Source organism: Plecotus auritus, assembly GCF_963455305.1.
Source record: "Plecotus auritus genome assembly, chromosome: 10".
Classification (NCBI taxonomy): domain Eukaryota; kingdom Metazoa; phylum Chordata; class Mammalia; order Chiroptera; family Vespertilionidae; genus Plecotus; species Plecotus auritus.
The window spans coordinates 12,455,640-12,477,827 of NC_137785.1; the positions used below are offsets into that span (position 1 = coordinate 12,455,640).

At 46.1% G+C, this 22,188-nt stretch overlaps 1 protein-coding gene across 1 annotated transcript; it reads left to right on the forward strand.

The window, feature by feature from the left end:
• Nucleotides 1–8,093: 8,093 nt before the first annotated feature.
• SULT2A1 (sulfotransferase family 2A member 1) lies at nt 8,094–22,016 on the forward strand. Its single transcript, XM_080644969.1, has 6 exons — nt 8,094–8,255; nt 10,130–10,338; nt 13,097–13,223; nt 17,632–17,726; nt 18,269–18,449; nt 21,514–22,016. The coding sequence occupies exons 1-6, from the start codon at nt 8,123–8,125 to the stop codon at nt 21,624–21,626; spliced, it is 858 nt and encodes a 285-aa protein (XP_080501095.1). The 5' UTR covers nt 8,094–8,122; the 3' UTR covers nt 21,627–22,016.
• Nucleotides 22,017–22,188: the final 172 nt, after the last annotated feature.

A 22,188-nucleotide genomic window follows, 5' to 3' on the forward strand; every position in this document is an offset into this window, starting at 1 on the left:
CTGTACTGTCACTGACAACAGGCCCCTGGTCGTCCACGACCTCTGGACAACACAGGGCCCTCAGAGTGTGAGGTCTGAAAGTGGGACAGCTGGGCCCGAAGTGACCCCCTCAGGCTGACCATCGCTGTGAGTCACCAGGACCTTCTCCTCCTCCCCTCCTCCCTCCCTTGCTTTTGGTCCTTCCTCTCACCATTCATTCACAGTGATTGACACCTGCTCTGTGCCAGGCATGTCTGGGCTCCGACAAGACCAAGCGCCTGTCCTCATGGAGCTTACGCTCTGGTGGGGGAGCCAGACTAAGCAGCTAAGCAAGGGAGACACACAGTGTGACAATGGGGCCCAAGCCAAGGGGAATTGTGAGGCAGTGAGAGGGACAGGAAGGAGGGAGGGGAAGGTGTGCGGTCTTAGCTGGGGTGGTCAGGGGAGGCCTTCCTGAGGAGGTGGCATCTGTGCACAGACGGCGGGCGGCAGGGCATGAGCCGGGCAGGCAGTGGAGGGAAGAGAGTCCCGGGGCAGGGAGCAGGCTGAGCTTGGCATGTCAGAGGCCCGAGGAGGCCACGTGCCTGGAGAGGTGCATCAGGGGAGAGTGGAAGAGAGAGGCTGGAGGTGACAGGCTCGGACAACGCGCAGGCCCTGGGGGCCATGGTGAGGCTCCGGGAGCCACAGGGGCTCTGAGCAGAGGAGCAATAGGACAAGTTTCATGGTCCCCTGGCCCTTGTTTACAGAGCAGAAGCAGGGGAGAGGGAGGAGGCTGTAGAAAGAGTGCTCATCCAGGTCCTTGGAGAGGCAGACCCCCAGGTGGGATTCAATGGAATTAGACACCAAGGACTTTATTAGGGGAGAAGCTCCTGTGAGAACAAGTAGAGAAGGAACCGGGAAGGCTGGGAGAGCCGTGGGCTGAGATGCGAGCCTGATCCCGAGGGAGAGAGAGGGAGGAGGGCTGGGTGGAAGCGTGTGGACCACCATGTGGTCTAAGGAACATTGCCAAGGCTGTCAGAAGTCCCACATCTCCCAGGAAGGGGCCTGCCTCAGTTTCCCCAATACCCTCAGGTATTGGCAGGGCGCAGCCCATGGGAGGGCTGCGAGTGGATTTCAGGGCACAGCAGCTGGGCTTGTGGTCAACCCCAGCCATTGGAGGCTGCAAGGTGCCCTCTTGTGGTGACTGAGCGCAATGGGCCATTAAGAGATGAAGGGGTGGCCCTAGCTGGTTTGGCTCAGTGGATAGAGCGTCGACCTTTGGACTGAAGGGTTCCAGGTTCGATTTCGGCCAAGGGCACATGTCCGGGTTGTGGGCTCGATCCCCAGTAGGGGACGTGCAGGAGGCAGCCAATCAATGATTCTCTCTCATCATTGATGTTTCTGTCTCTCTCTCCCTCTCCCTTCCTCTCTGAAATCAATAAAGAAATATATATATAAGGGCTGGGCCTGGGTGGCAGCTGTGGGTGAGGAGAAGTGATGAGACCACGAAGATATTCTGAATATCAAACTCACAGGATTTGCTGCTGGTGGACATGAAGCAACAGAGAATGAGAGGAGTCAAGAACAAGTCCAAGGGCTTTAGCCTGAGCTACTCAAAGGCTATAGAAAGCATGAGCTGAGGTGAGAAGATTGGGGGGAGAGGTCTGTGCAGGGGCAGGAAGCAGGCCACTTTTATACGGGTTACATAGCAGGGAGATGGAGACAAAGGGTTACAGGCATTGACTTTCTCCTCTTTTCCCTCCTCTGTTGCTCTCACCTCTTTCCTTCCTATTTCAGTTATTAACCAAAAATATCTATTCTGTTCTCTCTATGCTGATCCACGGGTGGGACACTTGGTGGTAGACAGCCATGGCTCTCAGAGCTCACAGCTACTCGGGGCGAGGAGACCGAGCCTCAGGCAAGGAAAACACAGTGTTCTAAGTGCTGCTGGGCAGGAGAGGATTTGGGGAACCCAAAGGCAGCCTCCCCTCTCCCCCCCTCACCGGTCAGCAGGATGTGGGAAGGCTCATCGTGAGAGGTGGTGTCTACCATAAGGTCTGAAGGCCCAATACGTTCGATAGGGAGAGCAGGCTCGGGGAGGAACCTTCAAGAGAAGGAAGAGGATAGGGGGTGGCTCTGAGGCAAGACGGAACATGGATTGAAGTAGGATTTTGCTCCTGGATTGAGCGTAGGAGGTGTGGAGGAGGGGTGAGTGGTGGGGCTAGAGGAATCTGCAAGGGCCACATTGTGAGTGAGCGCGTCAGTGAAGAGCTTTGTCCTAAGGATACTGGGGAGCCGTGGGAGGTCCTCAGCAAGGGAGAGGGAGTGTCAAGGTCGTCCTTGGAAAGACCCCTCTGGCTGCTGTGGGGAGGGTTTGAGGCTGGGGTTGGGGCGGGGAGGAACAAGAAGGGAGCAGGTGAGGCATCCCGGTGGCCGTGGGCTTAGGATGGGGAGAAATGAATGGCTTCAAAGGATATTTAGCCGGGGGCAGGGGCAGGATTTTCCTCCTTTCCTGGAATGTTCCAACTAGGATTTTTTTTTTTAAAAAAATGTGTGTTTATTGATTTCAGAGAAGAAGAGAGAGAGATAGAAACATCAATGATGAGAGAGAATCATTGATCGGCTGCCTCCTGCACGTCCCCTTTGGGATCGATCAAGCCTGCAACCTGGGCATGTGCTCTTGACCGGGAATCGAATCTGCGACCATTCAGTCCGAAGGCCGACGCTCTATCCACTGAGTGAACCAGCCAGGGCCCAACTAGGAACTCTTTGCATCCTTCTTTCCCAGTAGTTTACATTAATGTAAACACGACAAGACTCAAACTCTTAGTTTGCAGGAGAAATCCAGCAGCCTTCTCGTTCTCTTTCCTGCATGGATGTTGGGAAGACAGCCAAGTGCTCTCTTTACAGAGAAAATCCACAAGTATCTCTACCGTTGAGAGCACACACATGGAAAACTGAATATTGTAACAGAGCCACGTGTTGTTAAATAAGAAATTCCACCAGAATTATAACCAGTTTTGGAACTTCGGGGCTATGTTCACAGGACACAGGAGAGACAGCCAAAACACAGAGAGGTTGAGAGCATGGCCAAGGTCACACAGCTGATACGTGAATCTAGGCTGTTTGACCCCAGAAATGATGCTGTTCCTACCAGGACACCCTGCCTCTCAGTGAATGGAAAACCCATGCTCATCAAATGAGGTGGCAAGAAAGCCACAAGCTTGGGAATGGGGCTGGGGGCAGGGAGGAGAGTGTGTCAGGCCCAGGCCCTGATTCTCTCTCCTGGCCCAGGTCCCCAGTGGTCGCTGTCTGCAGGGCCCACTGCTGGCATTGCCACTGGGATCCTGCCTGTCATCGACCTGTCCATAGGCTGGGCTGTTTCCTCTCCATCAGAAATTCCAGCGTAAGAATATCTATCTACGCATCAGTGTTTTATCCCCAGCTCTGTACAATTGTGCAATGTAATTTCTCAATTTCTATGATATTTATAACAAAAGCTCTTTTTAAAAAACACTTATGAACTACCTGTATTATCATCAATGGGCAAGTATTTATCCAAAGACTCTTTTCAGACAAGTTATAGTCCCCAAAATGAATACAGCACTACAAACAAGAATAAGGAGAACCACAAAGTATAAGAGAATAAAATATTAAGCATTACAGTATATGTTATTAGGAAGAGAATGAACTAAAGAGATTCTGGCCACATCCAAACAAAACAAATGATTTAAGAGAGTATGATTTTGTATCACTGAACAAGAGAATTTCTCTTTCTACATGTCAGCTTCTTCTCTGAGGAGTAAAAGCATGAACTAAAACAAAGTATAAAAACCAAAGGAACAAAATATAGACATCTGTATTATTCCATTAGGGCAATGTGAAACATTATGTTTCAAAGATCAAAAATATTCTACATTCGCCGAAACTGGTTTGGCTCAATGGATAGAGCGTCAGCCTGCGGACTGAGGGGTCCCAGGTTCGATTCTGGTCAAGGGCATGTACCTTGGTTGCGGGCACGTCCCCAGTAGGGGGTGTGCAGGAGGCAGCTGATTGATGTTTCTCTCTCATCGATGTTTCTAACTCTCTATCCCTCTCCCTTCCTTTCTGTAAAAAATCAATAAAATATGTTTTAAAAAAATTCTACATTCTAGTCAAATAAATTAAAATCCAATAAAGTTCAGTAAAAAAAGAAAAGAAAAGAAAAAAGAAAAGAAATTCCAGATAGTAAAGCTAGGAAGGAGTTTGGGGTGTGGTCTTCCCCAGGGACCTGCCTAGCAGGAGTGTTGCTGACCATGGTGCTGAGCGGTGTCCCTGGCACCTGGGGAATTCAGAGGGTTTGGGGCATTGCCTGAGAATGGACACGGGATATGGGCAGAGCCTGTGGAGATGGGAAGGACTAGCACAGAACTATGAGGGCTTTGGGGCTTCAGGTCCTCAGGGAAAATAGCAGAGGGCCCCACCCATGAGGTCATCACACCCTCCTCTGAGGAGGAGCACCCTGTATAGCCCAGTTCCGGTAAGCGACTGTAACATGCCCAGGGCAGCGGTGAGAGGCAATCAGCTTGTCTCTGAGATTAAAAAAAAAAAAAAAAAAAAAAAAAAGGAAGAGCGATTCAGGAAACAACGGACTCAGGCAGAAATCCACATAGTGTTCTGATTGGAGGGGAGTCATGAGAAAGGGCAGGGATACAATGCCATCGAGAGAAGGAGGCATTTCTGTTGGTGCAGATAAGGGGACAGAGCAATGTTAATGCTAAAAAATGTTTCGGGTGGTCAGCCTGTTAGTCGCCAATCAGTCCGGGAGCCAGTTATCATACTGCCTCCTTGTTATTTTGCAAACAGTGCTGTGGGCACAATGCGGCTTTAATCCCAGCCCAGAGGTTACCTTGCCCCACTTTAACATTCCAGAGGTTTGGGGCATCAAATGGTCAAGGCACTTCCTCTGTGATGGCAGCTGTGGCTGCATTTTATGTATTGTTTACTTAAGTTGAATTGATTGGGGTGACATTGGTTAATGAAATCATGAAAGGTTCAGGGGTACAATTCTATAGCATCTCATCTGTGTATTGTATTGTGTGTCCACCACCACAAGTCAAATCTCCTTCCATCACCCCCTCTATCCTCTTCTACCTCCCTTACCCTCATTTCACTCTGGTAATCACCATACTGTTGGCTGTCTAGGAGGGTGTGTGTGTTTTTTGTAGTTGTTGTATTTTTGCTTAATCCCTTCACCTTTTACCCCCAGTCCCTCTCCATCCTCCCCTCTGACAGCTGTCAGTCTGTCCTCTGTATCTATGAATCTGCTTCCATTTTGTTTGTTGCTCTGTCTACATTTTAAGGTGTCTCTTTTTTTTATATATTTTATTGATTTTTTACAGAGAGGGAGAGAGAGCTAGAAACATCGATGAGAGAGAAACATCAATCAACTGCCTCCTGCACACCCTCCACTGGAGATGTGCCTGCAACCAAGGTACATGCCCTTGACCGGAATCGAACCCGGGACCCTTGAGTCTGCAGGCCGACGCTCTATCCACCGAGCCAAACCGGTTCAGGCATAAGGTGTCTCTGTATATATTATTTTCTACAGCTCTTTGCCACCCCTACATAGAACAGATCATACAGTGTTGGAAAACACCTCTAGTTCAGTCATCAGCCTTTACAAATGCAACAATTGTGGGGAAAAGTCCAGGTTTCCGAATTCTCTTAAAAAAACAGCAAGATTGGCTACAGGAGCCCAGGTGCCCGAACAGGAGCCAGGGCCCTGGTCTCTGCGCGCCCCTCCCGGTCCTGTCCCAGGAGGCGGCCCTCTCTGTGCTGTCAGTGAGGTCCTGGCCCCCTGGCTTCCGGTTGGGCGCTGCCATTGGAGGCACCTTTGAGAGACTGGGCGAAGGGAAAAGAGTGAGCAGGTGTTTCAGTTGGCTGGAGCCCCTTCCCATGCACCCAAAGGTTGTGGATTCGAGTCTTGGCCAGGGCACATACCTAGGTTTTGGGTTCAACTCCTGGTTGGGAGGTAACCCACTGATGTTTCTCTCTCTCTCTCTCTCTCTCAAACCAATAAACATATCCTTTGGTGAGGATTTTAAAAAAAAGAATGATGTCTAATATTTAATTCACCAACATTCTCTGCTGGAGGCCACAGCCCCTATGGGCAGCCTGTCCGACATCTACAGCCTCGGGGCTGTCTGTCTGAGCTCTGGCGCCATCCCCTCTCCCCACCCCCTCAGGCTAGAGTGGCAGTGGTACTGAGCTCTTGATGGTTCCCATGAGCCAACCCATCCATTATTGGCCCTTAGCCCTGCCCACCCCTGAAAAACATTAAATCTTCTCAAATAAAGTCTTACCAACGACTTTATATATTTCCCGCCAAGGCCACCTCTCTGTGCACAAGAACAAAGATAGAAATTTTAAAATAATGGTATTTTTCTTTAATACAAAGGTGATTCCCTCCAGCATGAATCATTTCGTAAACTGGAGGAGTTCACTTTTGAACATCTTTAAAGACAATGAGCATAACACCATTTGTATTTTTTGTTGTTGTTAATCCTCACCCAGGGATATTTTCCCATTGATTTTTAGAAAGAGTGGAAGGGAGGGAGAGAGGGAGAAAGAGAGAAACATTGATGGGTTGCCTCCTGCACACTGACCCTCTAACTACTGAGCCACACCAGCCAGGGCCACATTTGTATTTTCAAAATCATAACATTCTAATGACATGGTCAAACTGGAAGGAAAAGAAAACATTTGGTACATGCATGTAAAAGACAGATAAAATTATGAGTCATACTCCACTATATTGGGGATATTTTATTCCTTCAAAAAATGTATGTTCCCATAGTGGCAGGTTATACTGTCTCATATCTTAGGAAGTATTGGACATAAAAAGTTTACTAATTTTTTCATACCTAAATGAGCAATATCCAGTAAGAGAATAGGATAGCTTAAAATTTTTTGAAAATTGATTTCAGAGAGGGAAGAAGAGGGAGAAAGAAATAGAAACATCAATGATGAGAGAGAATCATTGATCGGCTGCCTCCTGCATGCCCCACACTGGGGATCGAGCCTGCAACCTGGGCATGCGCCCTGACCAGGAATGGAACCATGACCTCCTGGTTCATAAGTCGACGCTCAATCACTGAGCCACGCCGGCCGGGTGATTTAGAATTTTAGAGAAAAAAGGAATCGAAGGAAGACCCTGAGTTAAGAACCAGTGAGATCTTCCCCTGGGACTCCCCTGTGCCCTCCTGGCAGCACATCCACACTTTTCCCTTCTCCTCTCCTTCCCCCACAGGCACGCATCTCCTCAACGCTAAGGGACCCCATGAGCCTTGCAACCAGGAGAGCAATAGGCAGCAGCCTGAACCTGTCCCCAAAGCTCCCTTTTCTCTGACTCTCCTGCGAGCTGACAGCAGCCCCACCGTGGCTCACTTCTTTCCCGTAAAGTTTCTAGAGCCAAAGCAGCCCCCTCTAGTATCTCCCATTGCTCCCACCCTCAGCCCTTCCTTGTGTCACAGTCCCAGCTTTATTTAGTAAACGTACCCTCACAACCACCTGGACTCCTGTTGTGAAATCTTTCCTGCATGAAGTCAGGAACCCAGGCACTACAGCTCCAACCAACTGAGCTAAACATATATTTTTTAAAAATATATTTTATTGATTTTTTACACAGAGGAAGGGAGAGGGATAGAGAGTTAGAAACATCGATGAGAGAGAAACATCGATCAGCTGCCTCCTGCACACTCCCTACTGGGGATGTGCCTGCAACCAAGGTACATGCCCTTGATCAGAATCGAACCTGGGACCCTTGAGTCTGCAGGCTGATGCTCTATCCACTGAGCCAAACCAGTTAGGGCAACTAAACATATTTTTAATTCACCCACATTTCTACATCCTTGAGCTTGTTGTTGAATCCTGGTTCTCTCCCAAGAATTCAAACTCAGATTACCCAATAGTGTTCTCTGAATGACTTCACGGTTGCTCAATATCATCAACCGTGTGATCATCTGTCAGCTACAATATCTACTTCTATCAGCAGGCAACTCCTCAACACACTGGAGAGGTTAATGATTGCTCTAGCTTTACTATAAAAGGTGATCTCGCGACAGCTGCCTCTAACCGTGGCTACAGCTGGAACGCTAACACCAGGTACAGACAGCTCACGGTGATGTCAGACGGGTATGTGTGGTTTGAAGGCATACCGTTCCCTCTGGTGGACTACACACCTGAACACCTGAGAGCAATGCAGAATTTTGTGTTTAAGGATGAAGATGTCTTAACAGTGTCTTTCCCCAAATCAGGTAAGGAAGCTGGACCAGATATTGAGACAGGCTGGGCCTAGTCCCTCAGCCATTCACTAGGCGCATGGAGAGCCTTCTCTTTGCCAGCCAATGCACAAGGCTTTGGGGGCATAGAGCTGTGCCCTGATGCCAACGATATCCAGAGAAGAGGAGGCAGCCAGGCAGTTACACAGGAAGATGAGTGTGTGGAGGGGGTAATGGAAGGTCTTAGGGGAACCCTTAGGAACAAATCCTAAAGCAGATCCAGGTGCTCATATGGAGAAGTGGAGGCGATGAACAGTGACGCCCTTACAGAAAAAATAGAAGGAAAAGTGCCCTGGCTGGTGCTGCTCAATGGTGAGAGCATCAGCTCAAGCACTGAAGGGTCTCAGGTTTGATTCCTGGTCAAGGGCACGTATCTTGGTTGCAGGTTTGATCCTGGCCCCAGTTGGAGCGAGTGCCAGAGGCAACTCTCTCACATCAATGTCTCTCTCTCTCTCTCTCTCTCTCTCTCTCTCTCTCTCTCTCTCTTCCTCCCTCCCTCCCTCTCTCCCCCCCCCCCTCTCTTCCTCTAAACCTATCCTCAAGCGAGGATTTAAAAATAAAAAGAATGCCGAAACCGGTTTGGCTCAGTGGATAGAGCGTCGGCCTGCGGACTGAAAGGTCCCGGGTTCGATTCCGGTCAAGGGCATGTACCTTGGTTGCGGGCACATCCTCAGTGGGAGGTGTGCAGGAGGCAGCTGATCGATGTTTCTCTCTCATCGATGTTTCTAGCTCTCTATCCCTCTATCTCTGTGAAATATCAATAAAATATATTTTAAAAAAATAAAATAAAAAGAATGCCCTGGTCTGAGTGGCTCAGTTGGGTGAGCATCGTTCCATGCACCAAGAGGTCTCCAGTTCGAGTCCCAGTCAGCACACATGCCCGGGATGCAGGCTCGATCCCCAGTGCAGGAGGCAGCTGATTGATCCTTCCCTCTCATTGACGTTTCTATCTCTCTCCCAAATCAATAAAAATATATTTTAAAAAGGAAAAGAAAAAGAGCCTGGAAAATTCAAGGAAATGAAAGGATATGAACCCTATTTCTATGGGACGGGGAGTAGAAGGGACTGCATATTGGGCAAGGACTGAGGCTGAAGATGTTGGAAGAGGCGTGATTGTGAAGTCAAGGGCAATGGGAACATGTTCAAAGGATTCAGGCAAATGTCTATTGGCAGATGAGTGGATAACCAAAATATGGTATATACATAGAAAGGAATATTATTCAGCCTAAAAAGGAATGAAGTTCTGACACATGCTACATCATGAATGAACTGTGAGGGCATTATGCTAAGTGAAATAAGCCAGTCACAGAAGGAGAAATACTGTACAACCCACTTAAATGAGCTGTGTAGAGTAATCAAACTCTAAAAGAGAAAGTAGGGTGGAGGTTGCCAGGGACTGGAGGGAGGGAAAATGGAGAGTTGTTTAATGGGGACAGAGTTTCAGTTTTGCCAGATGAGAAAGTTCTGGAGATGGGTTGCATAACAGTGTAAATAGGCTTAACACTAGTGAACTGTACACTCAAAAATGGTTAGCCCTGGCCGGGTGGCTCAGTTGGTTAGAGCATCGTCCCCATACACTAAGGTTGCAGGTTCGATCCCTGGTCAGGGCACATGCAAGAATCAACCAATGAATGCATAAAAAAGTAGAACACTAAATAAATGTTTCCCTTCTCCTTCTCCTTCTCCTTCTCCTTCTCCTCCTCCTCCTTCTTCTCTCTAAATTCATTCAATAAATAAAAATTTAAAACAGAAAGTAGTTAAGAGGGTGCAGTTTATGTTACATTTTATCACACTGTTTTTTAAAAGTCAGATTATAAGGAGTGGCCATTCTTTTTTTCTTCTTTATCCAGGAACAAACTGGTTGATTGAAATCCTCTGCCTGATCTACTCCAAGGGGGATCCCACGTGGATCCAATCTGTGCCTATCTGGGAACGCTCTCCCTGGGTAGAGAATACGCATGGGTATCAAATCCTAAAGGATAAGGAAGGCCCACGCCTCATCACCTCCCATGTCCCCATCCACCTCTTCCCCAAGTCTATCTTCAAGTCCAAGACCAAGGTCAGTGCACAATGGTCAAGATATGTTTGATTACTGCTTTTCCAACTTCAGCGTGCCTGGGAATCACCTGGAGACCTGGCTGAGCTGCCATGCCACCCAGTAGGTCTGGGGTGGGGCCGAGAGTACACATTTGGCGAGGCCACGGTCCATACTTGAGCCAGATGTAAACCAGAGGCAAAGCGAAATGGTGATGCCAGGATCTCAGAAAACCACGTTTTAAACCCAAGTAGAATTTATAACTGTGTTACATACTAGTCGGCTCCCCTTTTGTTGCTGTAAAAAATAATTAGCCGATCTTAATTAAATAAATGCCTCCTGCCACTTTGGTAGAAGCAGCAGACACCGAGTTGGCCACTAGGGAAGCAGGAAATTCATAATTCAAGGCTAAGTCTGGGGTGATTGCTCAGGCATCACGATTGATTGTTTTTACTAACCGCTGTGTCTTCCTATGTCTAGCTGTCTATTGGGCTTAGCAGCCACACGAATCTCTCATGGGCTAACCGATGATCCCCAGAAGGGATGTGGAAATCCAGGACCTAGAATATCTCAGATGACTTTTAGAAACACCCCTTTCTGGCCCTAACCGGTTTGGCTCAGTGGATAGAGCATCAGCCTGTGGACTCAAGGGTCCCAGGTTCGATTCCGGTCAAGGGCATGTACCTTGGTTGCAGGCACATCCCCAGTAGGGGGTGTGCCGGAGGCAGCTGATTGATGTTTCTCATCAATGTTTCTAATTCTCTCTTCCTCTCTGTAAAAAATCAATAAAATATATTAAAAAAAAACAAAAGAAAAAAAAAAAAACCAACAACCAAAAACACCCCTTCCTGGAAGGTGCTCATTGGTTTGTGATTTAAAAATGTTTTATGCTTAAATTAGATTGCGAAGCTTAGAATAAGCTTCTCTCCCCTTGCAGAGTTCACGATGTGTGACAGCCCCATGAAGCTTTTTTTTTTAAAAAAAAATTTTAATTTTCAATTACAGTTGCCAGTCAATAGTTTCAGGTGCACAGCATGGTAGTTAGACATTTGTATCACTTATGAAGTGATCCCCACTAAGCCTAGTATGCACCTGGCACCAGACATATTACTACCATATCACTGACTATATTGCCTTTGCTGTGCTTTACATCCTCAAAGAAACCTGAAACACCAATTTGAAAAGACATATGTACCCCTGTGTTCACTGCAGCATTATTTACAACAGCCAAGACATGGGGGCAACCCAAATGTCCTTCAGCAGGCAACTGGATGAAGAAAATGCAGTAGGTGTTTTTTTTTTAAACCTGTCACTTCCCAAGCTTGTTTATGACACACTGATTATAAATAGTGTTAAGCACGTTCTCATTGTGATTGCTCGGTGTTTGTTAAGTCCCCGTGTGGGGACACTGAGGCCTAGGGAGAGCTGGGGCCTGGAGTCACATCACAAATAAAGTTGGTGCCGAATCCGGATTCTTGCACCTGTGTGCCTGCGGGTGCACCAACCTTGTCTGTGTACACAACGGCGTAGCTGCCTCCCAGATCCAGATGTAGCGTATTTTTACTCCCTCACAAAATTTCCTCATGTGCGCCCTAACCGGTTTGGCTCAGTGGATAGAGCGTCGGCCTGCGGACTGAAGAGTCCCAGGTTCAATTCCGGTCAAGGGCATGTACCTTGGTTGCAGGCACATCCCCAGTGGCGGGTGTGCAGGAGGCAGCTGATCAATGTTTCTCTCTCATCGATGTTTCTAACTCTCTATCTCTCTCCCTTCCTCTCTGTAAAAAATCAATAAAATATATTTTTAAAGAAATTTCCTCATGTGCTTCCCAGTCAATGCTCACCCATAGAGACGACCACGCCGCTGACTTCTAACTCTATAGATTAATTTGCTCGTCCTCCAACGTCACTTAAATACACTTACACCATACAAACGTCTGCTGAATATCTGTGAATGTAGCACGATTTCTTAGTCCTTCCTCCTATTAGTAATCTTGAAACTATAGAAAGTAAATATAATACCGCTCACCTTTCAAAGCCTCTGGTTGCTTCCCAACGTGCGTAGACATAATGTCCCAGAAGGAAGGGACGATGCTATCTTCTTCCATTTGTATATTCTTGATATTATCCCAGGAACTTTAAAATATGTATTTGACTAACGAATGCAATAACTAACTTATTAAAAGAATCCATTGAGCCCTAGCCAGTGTGGCTCAGTGGTGGAGTGTCGGTTGACCTATGAACCAGGAGGTCACAGTTTGACTCCTGGTCTGGGCACATGCCCAGGTTGCAGACTCAATCCCCAGTAGGGGGCGTGCAGGAGGCAGGTGATCAATGATTCTCTCTCATCATTAATGTTTCTATCTCTCCCTCCCCCTTCCTATCTGGAAATAATAAAAATATATTTTTAAAAAAGAACCCATTGAGCCTTAGCTAATTGCTCAGTGGTTAGAGCAAATCACTGAAGGGTCGCAGATTCCATTCCGGTCAAGGGCATGTACGTTGGTTGCAGGCTTGATCCCTGTCCCTGGTCGGGGCATGTGTGGGAGGCAACCAATTGATGTGACTCTCTCACATCAATGTTTCTCTCTTTGTGTCTCTCCCCTTCCCTCCCACTCTCTCTAAAAATCAATGGAAAATACCCTCTGGTGAAGATTAACAAAAAAATAAAATAAAGAACCCATTGATATTTAATAGGAATTTTCTAGGAATTGGCTTTTGTTTCTCCGTTTTTATGAAGATGAGAAGGATGGGAAACTTTCATCGTCCCACTTTTCTCTTTCAGGTGATTTATCTCATCCGAAATCCCAGAGATATTCTCGTGTCTGGTTATTTTTTCTGGATTATTTCAAAGTTCGTTAAGAGACCAGAGTCACTGGAGCAATATTTCGAATGGTTCACCCAAGGACACGGTGAGTAAAAATATGTAAAATATGGCAGCTGGGGGATTGTCAGAGTCCTTCATCAGACCTCATGGCATAGCCCGTCTGCTGCTCCACATCTCACTCACCTGTGGGACAGGGTCCATCACCATTGGAACCCAAGGCTTCTAATTCCACGGCTTCTCTCCAATCGGAACCCCAGCCGGCCTTTCAGCTTGCCCCCTCACCACACCCCAGCTGTCTGATACTAATACGGAGCACTCAGCTTCTCCTCCTCTGTCTTCCCCTGTGTGGCTTTCTAAGAGTCAGCTTTTCATTGGCCTCCTGAACAACACAAGCCTGACTTGCCACCATTTTTTCGGATGCATCCTCATCAAACTCCCTTTATCCTTTGTCCTATTGGTCTCAAAAGTGTACTCGGCCCTAACCGGTTTGGCTCAGTGGATAGAGCGTCGGCCTGCGGACTGAAGGGTCCCAGGTTCGATTCCAGTCAAGGGCATGTACCTTGGTTGCGGGCACATCCCAAGTAGGGTGTGTGCAGGAGGCAGCTGATTAATGTTTCTCTCTCATCGATGTTTCTAACTCTCTATCCCTCTCCCTTCCTCTCTGTAAAAAATCAATAAAAAGAAAAAGAAAAAAAAGTGTACTAGGGTATGTGTCACCCTCGGATCTCCATCTTTTTCATTACACAGAGTCTCCAGGCTTTCTCAGATAAGTAAAATTTTTCACTTTCCCCAAAAACTATATGATGAGTCCCCTAGTTCAGCAGTGACACATCTCCCTGGCTTCAGTCCTGTTTCTCTAAAGCCTACGGAATCTGCCTGGAGAACCACAGGTACCTCTAACTCAATATGTTCAAGATCGAACGCATTGCCCCCAATGGCTCCTACTGCATATTTCTCTCATTAAATAAATAGAACCACCCCACACCCAAGAGCATGAGTCTGACATCCCCAAGTGTCATCTTTTTTTCCGCCTCACTTCCCCAGGCCCCTCACCCCTTTCCTTTACCCAAATCCCACAACCTTGAGTAACGTCTTCATCCTGGTCTCTGCTAAAATGCCTCTGTGTTTAGAGAAATCTCCCTTTTCAACACAATATAAAGTATCCCTCTCCCCATCTCTATGGTACTACCTTCCCCCCCCCTTAGTACTCATCACCAATGAGTATGTATTCTGACTATTTGTTTATTGCCTGTCACCCTGACTAAAACGTGAGCTCTTTGGGTTGTTCTTTGTTGGCCCCAGGTGCTCCGGTGGTGCTTGCCACACAGTAAGCAGCTAACACACCTTCGCTAAATAATGAGTATTTATTGGCGATCCTTTTCACTATTACTCCCCACCTAGATTAATGTAACAGACTTGGTGGTGTCCTCGCCTGCATGCCCTTTGGTCCTTCTAGGCTATGTTGCAATCACCTGTTACGTGTGGACAAGTACACATTCCCTGAGGTGTTTGCCCTCGACATGAAGGTCAATCTTCAAAGTCCACAGCCGTATTTCTTATTGAGCTGATCCTGGCTGAACTCTTCATCTCCATCTCCTGCTTTGCTTCAGGTTACTCTTTCAGGAAAAAAAAGGCAACAGTGAAACCCAGTGGTGCAAGCCAGAGAAAAGGGGCCTTGGGGACAGGTTCAGGGGGTTAGCCTGGGATGAGCCCATTGCTGCCCTGGTTGCAAGTCTCCTGGGGACCCTTAGAGCTTAGGAGATGCAGGCCTGTGGGTAAGAAAAAGGGGAGAGGGGAAGGGAAAGGCACAGGCATGCTCCCAGGAGGGAGAGTGAGCCTCAACTCTTTTTTGGATGCATTTCATTTCTTCTTAGATTATGACATCTTTATATTACACTAGGGGCCCGGTGCATGAAATTTGTGCACTGAGGGGTATCCCTCAGCCCATATGAGCCCTCTCGCAGTCCGGGAGCCCTTGGGGGATGTCTGACTGGTGGCTTAGACTCGATCATCCTTAGCACTGCCACGGGAGAGGCTCCTGCCACCACTGCTGCGCTTGCCAGCTGTGAGCCCAGCTTCTTCTTTTTTTTTTTTTTTAAATATATTTTATTGATATTTTACAGAGAGGAAAGGAGAGGGATAGAGAGCTAGAAACATCGATGAGAGAGAAACATCGATCAGCTGCCTCCTGCACACCTCCCACTGGGGATGTGCCCGCAACAAAGGTACATGCCCTTGACCGGAATCGAACCCGGGACCCTTCAGTCCGCAGGCCGACGCTCTATCCACTGAGCCAAACCGGTTTTGGCTGTGAGCCCAGCTTCTGGCTGTGGGAGTGCACTGACCGTTCCGTGGTTCAGTTGATTTGCATATTACCCTTTTATTATATAGGATTTTCCAGTTGTTTGTACCTGATTTGGGGGGATGTAATTGATTTTAAGTGTTGATCTGAATGAACTCTCTTCTTAATTCTAACTTTGGTTCTCTAGGAAGCATAAATATAACCTTCAAGTAATGACTGTTATCTAAATTTCTAATACCTATATATTGCTTTTATGTTTTCTCTCTTACCTCATTGGCCAGGGCTCTGGGACAGTATTGAATAGCAGTGCATCCCCTGGTGTATAATTCTTTCAATATATCCTCTTGTATTCAAGTTGATAATATTTTATTGAAGATTTTTAAAAATGTTTTTATTATTGGTTTTATAGAGAGGGAGGAAGGGGAAGGGGAAAGAGAGGTAGAGAAACATCGATGTGAGAGGGTAACATTGATCAGCTTCCTCTTGCATGCCTCCAACTAGTGATCAAGCTCATAACCTGGGGAATGGAACCTGCGACCTCTCAGTGCACGGGATGATACTCAACCAACTGAGCCACATCGGCCAGAGCTATGCTCATTTTTAAAAAATATATATATTTTTTATTAATTTTTTACAGAGAGGAAGGGAGAGGGATAAAGAGTTAGAAACATCGATGAGAGAGAAACATCGATCAGCTGCCTCCTGCACACACCCCCGACTGGGGATGTGCCCACAACCAAGGTACATGCCCCTGACCGGAATCGAACCTGGGACCCTTCAGTCCGCAGGCCGACGCTCCATCCACTGAGCCAAACCGCTTAGGGCTATGCTCATTTTTGAGTGATAGATTAACTGAGTAGAATTCTCAGTTGATAATTCCCCAGTACACTTTGGGGTCAAGAAGGGGTTAGGCATGGTAGGCAGCCATTAAAAAGTATAAAATAGTTAAGATATAGAGGGCAGAGTGGGAAGATTTACCTCCTGAGAAGATAATATAAAATATAGGGAAAGGCAGTTTTCAAGGAGACTTGCCTGAGAATTTCCTGCATCGGTGAAATCTCAGGCTGAAGAACCACACCAAGCTTTACAAAGAATTATGACAACGAAATCTTCACCTGGTCTCTAGGAAAGCTGCAGCGGGAAAAAAAGGAAAGAAAAATCTTAAACCAGAGAAAAGGCAGATAATTTTCAAAGGAACAGTAATTACAACGGCAACAGTGATAGCAAGAAGACAGCCCAAAATTCTAAACGGTGAACAGATTTGGGGCAGCAAGAATACCATTCTTGTTAGGCCACATGGCTCTGACAAGATCTTCTTAGAGACCCTTGAAAATTGGGTACAGCCTTGGTTGGTAACTCCGTTGGTTGGAGCATTCCTCCCGATACACCAAAGTTGTGGGTTCAATCCCCAGACAGGGCACATACAAAAGGCAATGAATGAAAGCCTGAATAAGTGGGACAACAAATCTCTCTCTCTCACACACACTCTCTCTCTTCCTGTCTTTTCCCTCCCAAACCCACTATCACTCTAAAAATCAATGCTCAGGTGAGGATTAGTGAAAAAGAAAAGAAAAGAAAACTCAGTACGGTCCCGGCCAGGTAGCTCAGTTGGTTGGAGCATTATCCTGATTCACCGAAGCTGTGGGTTCAATCCCTGGTCCAGACACATACAAGAATCAACCAATGAGTCCTGGCCAGTGTGGCTCCATTGGTGGAGTGTTGTCTGTGCATCAAGAGCTTGCTGGTTCAATTCTAGGTCAAGGCACATGCCATGGTTGCAGGCTTGATCCCCAGTAGGCGGTGTGCAGGAGGCAGCCAATCAATGTTCTCTCTTTCTCCCTCTCCCTCTCAAATCAATAAAAAAAACAAAAACAAAAACAAAAACCCACATTTTTAAAAAATGAATCAACCAATGAGTACACGAATAAGTAGAACAACAGGTCTCTCTCTCCCTCCTTTCCTCTGTCTCTCTAAAATCAATTCCAAAAACTTTTTAGAATAGGAAAACTGGGTACAGAGTCTGCTCTAAATGAACTAGGCTCATAATTTTCCATCTCTACACTCATTCATTCAGCAAATAGTTATGTGCCAGACATTGTGTAAGCAAGTGTGCCCACAAGACTGAACATAACAGGTGGGTCCCTGCTGTCACAGTCTGTAACCCACCGCTCTTTCTGCCTCCCCCATGCAGTGGCATTTGGATCATGGTTTGACCACACTCGTGGCTGGATGTCCATGAGAGGGCAGGAGAACGTTTTGATAGTGAGTTACGAAGAGCTAAAACAGGTAACTATTGCTCCTGTGGTTAGCACACAGTCTCATCACCATCTTCGCTCCCTCTAACTTCCATCTACTCCTCTGTGTCTCTAGTCCACCTTCTCAGCCAAATGAAAGCCTTGTGAAGGGTCGTTAGGAGTGAAAGAAGCCCCGTCTCCATTGTCCCACTTCTGGTTGGCACCCCCAAGCGCCACGCTCTACTTCTTCACGTGTTCTTCTTTGTTTCCTCTGATACCTTTTTATTTAATGTTTGTATTGATTTTAGAGAGAAAAGGAAGGGAGAGAAGGAGAGAGAAACATGGATTGGTTGCCTCCCGCATACACCCCAACTGGGGACTGAACCCGCAACCTTGACATTTGCTCTTTCTTTTCACCTTCTTCCCGTTCTCCATCCTGATCACATTCAACTCAACACTCTCATTTCTGTGCTGTTCCTCTCTTCCTCTCCCTCCGCCTTCTGCTCCTCATTCTGCCATCCATTCCCTCCTTCTCATCTCCTTGTCTATGCTCTCTGTCTTTCATATCCTCTCTTTTGCTCTTTCTTCTTCTAGGACACAAGAAGTGCTGTTCAGAAGATCTGCCACTTCCTGGGCAAGAAATTAGAACCAGACGAGCTGAACTCACTCCTCAAGCACAGCTCCTTCCAGGTCATGAAGGAAAACAAGATGTCCAATTACACTCTCCTGCGTGGTTGGCTTATAGAGGACAAGAATGGGTCACTTATGAGAAAAGGTAAAAGAAGATGGTCTGACTTCAGAAGGTATCAGAATACGTAGAGGGCATTCTTGTGCTTACAGCAGGACACTAGCAGTTGGGACTAGGGAGTGTTGGAACTTATCAAACTTTAACTTTCATCACCCAGAGAACTTCTCACATGCTCTTACCAGGGAGTCTCTTTTCAGAGTACTGATGTGGGCTGCAGACACTTGGAGAAAGTTGATTAAACCTGAAAAGGTCATCTGACTTAAGCAGGTCATTCCGATTCTTCCTTCTATGAATTTGGTATGGGGGATATCCACTCTACTAGTGGTGCCCAGGTGAATTCTCCACGCCTGCCAACCTGCCAGCTGTGATTGTCCTGGGAAGTGAGGACAGGAGTGGGGTTGGTCATGTTGGTGCCAGCCCATTGCTGAGTTAGCATGGAGAATGATTCTGAACAATGAAATGTATAAACAATGACTCAACTGGAGAGAGGAGAAAGGAGAGAGCAGAGAGAAGAAAGAAGAGAGGAGAGAGGAGAGAGGAGAGACTTTTATCTTCTCTGAGAGACTTTCTTGTTATCAGACCCTGTGGTGAATGATTATTCATGTTCATATCTTTGGGCTAAAGATGAGTGAAGTATTTCCACTGCATGGAAGAGGAGGAGCCCATTTTCCCAGAGCCCTATAGTTCAGGTATATCTAGGATGATCCATGGAAGAAAGAAATTAAATGCTTCAAAAGACCTCGAATAGGTGGGGCAGAGGGGATGGGGGCCACCACCCCAGTGGGTCAGGAGGTCAGAGCATCAAGACACAGAAGCTGATTCTCCATCCCTAAAATCTAGAGGGTTGCTAGACATATCGTGATCTCATGGTAAGGTATGTAAAGGTGGAATCACTATGTTGTGGACCTGAAACTAATTTTGCATATCAATTCCTAGTATACTTTAATTATTTTTTTTTAATCTAATGGAATGTGATCTGCTAGGTCTGGATTTGCTTGGGCCCCATGATCCCTTTCTTCTTTCTGATTTCTCCCTTTTGGAATGGGACTATCTGCCATTCATACCATTGTATTTTTTTTTAAATCCTCATCCGAGGATATGCTTATTGATTTTCGAGAGAGGGGGAAGGGAGAGAGAAACAATGATGTGAGAGAGAATATTGATTGGTTGCCTTTGGTATGTGCCCAACTGGGGATTGAACCCAAAACCTAGGTATGTGTCCTGACTGGGAATAGAGTCCAAAACCTTTTGGTGTATGGGACAACACTCCAACTGACTGAGCCACACCTACCAGGGCCCATTGTAATTTTTAAAATGTTTATTGCTTTTAGAGAGAGTGGAAGGGCGAGAGAGAAACATTGTTTTGTTTTTCCACTTATTTATGCATTCATTGATTGATTTTTTAAAAAGATTTTAAAATTAATTTTTAGAGCGAGAGGACGGGTGAGAGAGAGAGAGAGCGAGCAAGATAGATAGATAAACATTGATCAGCTGCCTCCCGCATGCACCCACTGAGGACCACGCCTCCAACCCAGCTTATAAAGAAGACATGTGCCCTGACCAGGAATCAACCTGGCAACCTTTTGGTGCACAGGACGATGCCCAACCAACTGAGCCACAGCAGCCAGGGCCATTGCTTGATTCTTGTAAGTGCCTTGACCAGGGATCCAACCCGTACCTTGGTGTATCGGGATAATGCTCTAACCAACTGAGCTACACAGTCAGGACCATACCATTGTATTTTCGAAGCAGACATGTTTGGTTCCACAGGCTCGCCTGCACAGAAACTTTCTCTCGATCTGATGCTGCATACAGGGTAGCCATATTGAATTTACAGAGATTCTGGTTCCTCAAGCACTTGTTCTGGATCAAAGTCAGGTGTGTTATGGAGGATAAGAATCTATTGTAATAAAAGTTGTTTTAGTAATGAAGGCAATGAACACAAGAGTAACAGCAGATGTTTATAGGGTACCAATTATTTATTAGACATTCTGTTATATGATTTCTATGCATATAAGTATATAATATCTATTACTAATTTATATATGATTATATGCTATTCTGTTGAATATTAATTTAATCAATGTATTAATTCAGTTAAGATATTAATATAACATCTAAATATTAATTTATATGATATGAAAATAATATAATGATAAATTAAGAGCATGGCTTCTGATGTCAAAATCTTTTGCTTCAAGTAGTCTGAGAAGGGAGGATGCCTAGTATGTTTAAGGCAGAATGAGACGACTCAGCATGATGGAGTTGAGTAAGCAAGTGGATGGTCATAAGAGATGAAGTCAGCCCTAGCCAGTTTGGCTCAATGGATAGAGCGTCAGCCTGTGGACTGAAGGGTCCCAGGTTTAGTTCTGGTCACATGCCCAGGTTGTGGGCTCTATCCCCAGTAGGGGCGTACAGGAGGCAGCTGATCAATGATTCTCATCATTGATGTTTCTATCTCTTTCTCCCTCTCCCTTTCTCTCTGAAATAAATAAAAAGATATTTTAAAAAAAGAGATGGGGTCAGCGAAACGAGGGGGACCAAATCACCAGAAGCCCTGTGGAAGCCATAAGCACTTTCACTGAGTGGAACCACAAGTCCCTGGAGAAGTCAAGGAGGAAGTGACATGATCTAGAATCAGGTCATCTTGTTTCTCAAGGAATCTAGGTAGCTGATGTGCTGAGAATAGCTTATAAAGGAGACAGACTCAAAACAGAGAGACTAATTAGGAGTCTAATACAATAATCCAGGTGAGAAATGATCTTGGCTGGGCCCAAGGTGGTAGAGAAGTGGTGAGAAGTGTCCTGCTTCTAGCTGCATCAGCACACAGAGCTGCATTTATCACGGATGAATTGTATACATAGTAGGTTGGGAGAGAGGAGAAGATAGGAAATAGTTTCCAGACGAGGTGAAAGTGTAAATGGGTAAGACTGCAGGCAGTAAAAGGCCCACCATGACCCACTGGCCTTTCTGCTGTATTAGCTGCAATTTCCATGTCAAGGGGACAGAGGAATAGGTCCAGAAGGAGATGTATTGGGGTCTTGAGACCTACCCCTACGTCTGATATGAGTCTCTATTTTATGTTTGCCAGGCATTTCTGGAGACTGGAAAAATCACTTCACAGTGGCCCAAGCTGAAGTCTTTGACAGAATATTCCAGGAGAAGATGGCAGACCTCCCTCCAGAGCTGTTCCCATGGGAATAATGTTCAAAGATGTCTAGAGCTCACAGAGATAAATATTTGTTCTCCTGCCTGTGTACATGTGAATGACTGGTGGCAATTGCATAAAACCTGTTACTTCATCCGGGAGCTTTGAATCATCAAATTTCTGAACTTTGATGACTTGACTGTTAAAAATTACTAGGGTAGTCCAGTCAGCGTGGCTCAGTGGTTGAGCATCAACCTATAACCCAGGAGGTCACCGTTGATTCTTGGTCAGGGCACATGCCCAAGGTTTGGGCTCGATTCCCAGTAGGGGGCGTGCAGGAAGCAGCTGATCAATGATTCTCATCATTGATGTTTCCCTCGCTCCCTCTCCCTTCTGCTCTGAAATCAATAAAAAATAAAAATAAAAAAAATTACCAGGGTACCTCTAATTCACTGCATGGCGTCCCAGCTTTTGAAAAATATTTAATGCATACAGAATGCAAGTATTACCCAAAGCTATGCCAAATTTTTTTATAAAAATGAAAAATAACATGACAGAAATTAGGTATCTTCCCAATATTGTTATTAATATCATGACCTTGCAGTATATAATACCCAA

Excerpts from the sequence above, each read along its gene's own strand:
- SULT2A1 (XM_080644969.1), top strand. The coding sequence starts at position 8,123 with ATGTCAGACGGGTATGTGTGGTTTGAAGGCATACCGTTCCCTCTGGTG. Across the intron at positions 17,727-18,268 it reads GTTACGAAGAGCTAAAACAG|GACACAAGAAGTGCTGTTCA; the intron begins GTAACTATTGCT and ends TTCTTCTTCTAG. Across the intron at positions 18,450-21,513 it reads TGGGTCACTTATGAGAAAAG|GCATTTCTGGAGACTGGAAA; the intron begins GTAAAAGAAGAT and ends TATGTTTGCCAG.